The sequence below is a fragment of the Oncorhynchus mykiss genome, chromosome Y (assembly GCF_013265735.2).
Source record: "Oncorhynchus mykiss isolate Arlee chromosome Y, USDA_OmykA_1.1, whole genome shotgun sequence".
NCBI lineage: Eukaryota > Metazoa > Chordata > Actinopteri > Salmoniformes > Salmonidae > Oncorhynchus > Oncorhynchus mykiss.
This window is the reverse complement of record NC_048593.1, coordinates 13,776,880-13,784,183: the sequence shown is the minus strand read 5'-3', so window position 1 is coordinate 13,784,183 and position 7,304 is coordinate 13,776,880. Positions and strand designations below refer to the sequence as shown.

The 7,304-nt window shown below is 41.5% G+C and overlaps 1 protein-coding gene across 1 annotated transcript; it reads right to left on the bottom strand.

Moving 5' to 3' along the window:
* Positions 1-1,478: 1,478 nt before the first annotated feature.
* On the bottom strand, positions 1,479-4,785 carry LOC110509678 (proteinase-activated receptor 3). Its single transcript, XM_021590701.2, has 2 exons — positions 4,425-4,785; positions 1,479-3,723 (listed from the first exon to the last, which is right to left on the bottom strand). The coding sequence occupies exons 1-2, from the start codon at positions 4,489-4,491 to the stop codon at positions 2,648-2,650; spliced, it is 1,143 nt and encodes a 380-aa protein (XP_021446376.2). The 5' UTR covers positions 4,492-4,785; the 3' UTR covers positions 1,479-2,647.
* Between the last annotated feature and the right edge of the window lie 2,519 nt (positions 4,786-7,304).

Sequence of the window (7,304 nt, the reverse complement as noted above, 5' to 3'; positions counted from 1 at the left end):
AGATGAATTCACCTTTCAGCAGGACAAAAACCTAGGCCAAATCTACACTGGAGTTGTTTACTAAGAAGACAGTGAATGTCCCTGAGTGGCCGAGTTACAGTTTTGACTTAACTCTTTTGGGATAGGGGGCAGCATTTTCACTTTTGAATGGATAGCGTACCCAGAGTGAACTGCCTCCTACTCTGTCCCAGATGCTAATTCATGCATATTATTATTAGTATTTTATAGAAAACACTCTGAAGTTTCTAAAACTGTTTGAATGATGTCTGTGATTATAACAGAACTCATATGACAGACGAAAACCTGAGAAAAATCCAACCAGGAAGTGGGAAATCTGAGGTTTGTAGTTTTTCAAAGCTTGGCCTACCGAATACACAGTGTCTATGGAGTCAAGTTGCACTTCCTACGGCTTCCACTAGATGTCAACCGTCTTTAGAAACTGGTTTGAGGATTCTACTATAAAGGGGGAGCTTATGAGACCTATTTGAGTCAGTGGTCTGGCAGAGTGTCTCGGGCTCGTGACGCGCGTTCCCGACAGAGTTAGCTCTCGTTCCATGGCTTTTCTTCAGACATAGGAATTCTCCGGTTGGAACATTGTTGATGTTTTATGTTAAAAACATCCTAAAGATTGATTCCATACATCGTTTGACTTGTTTCTACGACCTGTAATGGAACTTTTCGAGTTTTTGTCTGGACGAAGTGCTCGCGCCTCATGAAGATGGATTAGTGGGCTGAACACGCTAACAACAAGTGGCTATTTGGACATAAATGATGGACTTTATGGAATTGTATTGAACAAATCAGTCATTTATTGTCGAACTGGGATTCCTGGGAGTGCATTCTGATAAAGATCTGATGAATATTTATAGTGTTATTTCTAACTTCTGTTGACTCCAAAATGGCAGATATTTCTCTGGCTGGATTGGGCTCTGAGCGCCGTTCTCAGATTATGCTTTTTCCGTAAAGTTTTTAAAAAATCTGACACAGTGGTTGCATTAAGGAGAAGTCTATCTTTAATTCTGTGAATAACAATTGTATCTTCTATCAATGTTTATTATGAGTATTTCTGCAAAATCACTGGATGTTTTGGAATCAAAACATTACTGCACGTAACGCACCAATGTTAACTGAGATTTTTGGATGTAAATATGCACATTATCGAACAAAACATTTGTGTATTGTGTTACATGATGTCCTATGAGTGTCATCTGATGAAGATCATCAAAGGTTATTTTATCTATATTTCTGCTTTTTGTGACTCCAATCTTTGGCTGGAAAAATGGCTGTGTGTTTTTTTGACTTGGCGGTGATCTAACATAATCATGTGTTGTGCTTTTGCTGTAAAGCCTTTTTGAAATCGGACACGATGGGTTGATTAACAAGAAGTGTATCTTTCATTTGCTGTATTGGACTTGTTAATGTGTGAAAGTTACATATTTCGGAAAAATATTTTTGAATTTCGCGCGCTGCCTTTTCAGCGGAATGTTAGCGGAACGCCTGCCCTAGAAAGGTTAAATCTCATTGAAAATCTATGGCAAGACCTGAAAATGGTTGTCTAGCAATGATCAACAACCAATTTGACAGATCTTGAAGAATTATGAAAAGGATAATGAAAATGTTGCACAATCCAGGTGTGGAATGCTCTGAGAGACTTACCCAGAAAGACTCACAGCTATAATCGTGGCCAAGGTGAATCTAACACATATTGACCTAGCGGGTTGAATACTTATCTAATCAAGATATACTAGTGTATTATTTTTCATGAATGTTTTACACATTTTAGAATTGTTCTTCCATATTGACAGAGTATTTTGTGTCGATCTTTGACAAAAAAATTCACAATTAAATACATTTTAATCCCACTTTGTAACACAACAAAATGTGGAAAAAGTAAAGAGGTGTGAATACTCTGAAGCCACTGTGTTTACATTTGAAGTACATCTGTAATATATGTTGGAATGTATACATTATTTGGTCAAATGTAAATATTTCACATGTATCCTTAAAAACATTTTTAATAGGTTTTGTAAGTAGACAACACATACAATAGGCATATATAGGCCCACACACACACACACACACACACACACACACACACACACACACACACACACACACACACAGAATTCCAGTCCGGTCTACTCAGAGTCCCAACATTGATACAGTAGTTGACGTTCCTCTCTCTCTCCCTTCCAACCGAAGGGTCCCGTTTATGACTTGCCAACAACAAATTGCCAATTGACTCATTCATCCCCTCTCCTCTCCCCTGTAACTACTCCCCATGTCTTTGCTGTAAATGAGAATGTGTTCTCAGTCAATTTACCTGGTAAAATAAGGGTTAAAAAAAGAAAAAAAAGTCACACACAGATCTAAACCGATTTCACATATTAAACTGGATCTGAGATGAGAAACCTCACTGAGATCCATAACTGTCTCAAACTGTGATCCAGTTTCTGGCCTTATCTTCCGATAGTCAGTCACATAGTTGAGATCTAGATTGAAGTGGCTGATCCAAATTTAGGCCTGATGTTGCGGTCCAAATTCTAATCCAGGTTACGTCAAATTCAGGTGGGGATGCTCATGGTCTTCCCCTTGAAGACCATGGAATAAATGTGGATTATTTTGTACTTTTGTTCCGGATTAAGATTCAGGTGGAGATGCTCAGAGTCATGAAGTGGAGTTTGGATCCGGTTGATTTGGACATAAGGAGGAAGAGGAATGGGTCCAGGCAGGCATGCAGACAGCACAGACACACTGCCACATTGAAGTAGCCGTAGAAGCTGTCCTCTTCACCCGCCAACAGACGCACATAATGCAGGAAGTGGAGGGTCCCGGCGGGGCCGAAACATGCCACAAAAATCACAAACACCAGCGAGCTAGCCTTGACATACAGCGCCCAGTCGTGGTGTGAGTGGTTGAGTTCTCGGACTATCCGTGCATAACACACAGCTGTGACCAACAGCGGGACTAGTAGACCCAGAAAGGTCAGGCCCAGCTTGTAGTAGAGCAGAGGAGCATGGGAGCTGTAGTCCAGTGGAAGAACATCATGGCAAGTGGTGAGGCCTAGCTGAGGGAGGTGGTAGCTCTGCCGGACCAGGAGCTCGGGTATGACAGCAGCCCCAAACACCCCCCAAACAACCACACTGGCCCAGGCGGTATAGGCCCTCTTGGGGAGGCTCTTGTAGAGAAACGGGCGCACCACGGCCAGGTAGCGTTTGACGCTAATACAGGCTAGCGTGTGTGCCGAGCAGTACAGGTTGCCGTAGAAACAGGCTGTGACGATGCGGCAGGCAATCTCGCCGAACACCCAGTGGTTGCCGTGGAGATGGTAGTGGGCCTTGAAGACGAGGGAGAGGAGGAGAAAGAGGTCGGAGACGGCCAGGCTGCAGTAGAGGATGGCCGACGACACCCGCCTGACTTCGGTGGCCACGGCGGACAAGATGGCGATGTTGGCCGGGATCCCCACGACAATGGCCAGCATGTAAAAACTGGGGATGACCCACCTGCTCAGGGGGCCGGCGAGGTACGGCGCTGTGTCGTTGCTTAGCAACCACAGCGCCGGAGGGGTAGGAGCAGAGGCAGTGGGGGGGCCAGAATAATGGGGTGCTTGTTGTGTCTGTTGGCAGGCATTAGGGAGAGAGACAGACTTTAACTGTATGATTTTTCCTTTAAATGTTCTGGGATTTACAGTGATGTTCCACTTGGATTTCTTGGCCCTTTTCCCTGGGGAAGTACATGAAGAGGGGGAGACATTAGGATTTGGTACCATAACAACACACTGAAACTACAGGCTATTCAAAACAGCGTTTGTTGTTTGTTTTTCACGTCCGTATTCATTTATTTGGTTAACGGCGTTCATTTCCATAGGGATACATAACATGTGACGGTAAATAATTGAAAGAGAGAAATATGCAGGAAACAAAACACTGCACATTTGTTTTTCTAATATCCTAAAGCATACAGTCAATTTAGTAAAGTTAAGGTATTTTGACATGTAATGACTTAGTTGAATAACTATGGAAATGAGAAGAGCTGCTAACATGGAATGGCCTCCGCTGTAAGTCAAAGGTGTGGTATTCAAAGTAACATGCGGGAACACATGACAAGCGTGTGAGTCAGGAGAGATAAAGAAACCTCTATCTGTACAAGGTAGATTCATCAAATCTTACACAATGCTTTAGTGATTCACATAACTACTGTGTAAAGATGTGCAAGTTACTGCAACAACAAAAAATAAGGATTTCATAGTGCTAAACATGCATTCAATTCTGCTAAAAAAACTTGATAAATCCCACAGTTGGAAACAAAAAAGGGAACAAGCATCTGTACTAAACATTTCCTAAATTATTAGATTAGCATTTTAGTTTCGACGTCTTTCAAGAATTATTACTTTTTGATCAAATGTTGTCAATGGTTGTCTTTACCTTTGGATTGAAATGTCACATCCAGCAAAAGAAAAGAAACCAATGAAAATAGCAAAAGTTTCCCCATTGCCAGAGTTTGTCCGGATAGATAGTCCTTTGAAATAATCAACTTTAGGTATCGACAATATGGGCAGATCGTTCCTGATGTCCGGGCAGGTCACATCTCTGTCAAGAAGTCTCTCTGTACTTCCATCAAGATTTTCTCAGTGAGTTAAACCAGAGAGAGGAAGGCGGAGCAATGGGCTGTAGAAAAGTATTTGGCTGAGCTATGTCATCCTGGCAGCACACAAAAAACCTGCCACAACCTGTTTGAGCCTAAAGAGCTCTTTTGAAGACGTTGCATTTCTAAAATACAGTACCAGTCAAAAGTTTGGATACGCCTACTCCTTATATCATTTTTATTTATTGTTATTGTAGAATAATAGTGAAATAATAGTGAAGAAATCATAACTAGGAAATAACACATATGGAATAATGTAGTAACTGAAAAAAGTGTTAAACAAGTCCAAATATAATGTATTTTTAGATTCTTCAAAGTAGCCACCCTTTGCCTTGATGACAGCTTTGCACACGCTTGACATTCTCTCAACCAGCTTCACCTGGAATTATTTTCCAACAGTCTTAAAGGAATTTCTACATATACTGAGAACTTGTTCGCTGCTTTTCCTTCACCCTGCGGTCCAACTCATCCCAAACCATCTCAATTGGGTTGAGGTTGGATGATTGTGGAGGCCAGGTCATCTGATGCAGCACTCCATCACTCTCCTTCTTGGTCAAATAGCCCTTACCCAGCCTGGAGGTGTGTTGGGCCATTGTCCTGTTGAAAAACAAAAGATAGTCTTAATAAGCGCAAACCAGATGGGATGGCGTATCGCTGCAGAATGATGTGGTAGCCATGCTGGTTAAGTGTGCCTTGAATTCTAAATAAATCACAGACAGTGTCACCAGCAAAGCACTCCCACACATCACACCTCCTCCTCCATGCTTCACAGTGTGAACCACACATGCGGAAATCATTCGTTCACCTACTCTGCGTCTCACAAAGACACAGCGATTGGAAGCAGAAATGTCAAATTTGTACTCATCACACCAAAGTACAGATTTCCACCGGTCTAATGTCCATTGCTCTTGTTTCTTGGCACAAGCAAGTCTCTTCTTCTTATTGGTGTCCTTTAGTAGTGGTTTCTTTGCAGCAATTTGACAATGAATGCCCGATTCAGTCTCCTCTGAACAGTTGATGTTGAGATCTGTCTTTTACTTGAACTCTGTGAAGCGTTTATTTGGGCTGCAATTTCTGAGGCTGGTAACTCTAATGAACAAGGCAAATGGTGGCGACGTTGAAGAATCTCAAATATAAAATAGATTTTGATCTGTTTGACACTTTTTTGGTTACTTCATGATTCCATATGTGTTATTTCATAGATTTGATGTCTTCACTATTATTCTACAATGTAGAAAATTGTAAAAAAATTAAGATAAACCCTTGAATGAGTAGGTGTGTCCAAACTTTTGACTGGCACTGTACTTTCGTTGCAGTAGAGTACTTCAAATATCTTTGGGCTATCAAGTTCATGCTACTGCTGCCAGCCTAATTTTCGGCTGCTGAATAACTGGTCTCGCAACGTCCACTATAAGCAAACACCACCCTTTAGTGGTAACCAGTCAATCCCTGTCATGTGTCCTTTAGAAAACATTATTTTGCCTGGAGTTGTGCCAACCCCTCAGTGAAGCTTTATTGATGGGAATGGCGTTTACACCTGCTAAAGGAGCAGAACTATGACACTTTTTTTTAATAGATCAGATAATAAAAAATAAAAAAAGGTCATTAAGAGAACTACTCTATTGGCGTACTGATCAAGTCACTTGAGCTATTTAGTCAAACAGGGGGTAACACTCTAGTAAACTTCCGTTTGATGTATGGTCTTACCTTAGTAACACTACTCCTAATACTGAATCATATACAGTGAAATATATGACGAGGTAAAATGACACACATTTCTGTCCATGTTTCCTGTGTGTCAGTGAGGCCCTTCAGTGACTTTTTCAGCCAGCACATGTGACTGCAGAGCGAGGAAGGAAATGCCTGTCTGAAGCTGATAAGCCAGTCTGAACAAGAGCTGTTCTGCTCATATTTTTACATATCTTTACACGTCATCTTCACATATCTTCTGAGGGAACTGTTGCGTTTAGCCAACAAAAAGCCCCCTGCTCTAACTATAGGAGGCAATTAGACAAAAACAATCATGTTTTTACAGATCACCAAAATAGAAGTCTAGAATAAGCCCGCTGATCTAGAATGTTGTATTTATTATTTTCTTTTGCATTTTTGTTATTTCTCTGTGAGTTTCCATCAGGCCCCAGCAGCTCGCAGGTGTGACCTTGTGGCACGTCTTGTTGTTCCTGTGCCTCTGACCCGCAGGATGCTAGCTGACAGGAAAGAGATGAGTCTATTCTAGTCATGTCTGAATGACCCTACCAGAGAGACCCAAACACCACTGTCCTGTAGACATTTCTGAGACAAATGATTCTCACATGTTTACAGACAGTGAATAAATACAGTATTTTGGGTGAATACTGTAGGACATGGTGGTGTAATTGATATATGACTGGATTGGGTGAATACTGTAGGACATGGTGGTGTAATTGATATATGACTGGATTGGGTGAATACTGTAGGACATGGTGGTGTAATTGATATATGACTGGATTGGGTGAATACTGTAGGACATGGTGGTGTAATTGATATATGACTGGATTGGGTGAATACTGTAGGACATGGTGGTGTAATTGATATATGACTGGATTGGGTGAATACTGTAGGACATGGTGGTGTAATTGATATATGACTGGATTGGGTGAATACTGTAGGACATGGTGGTG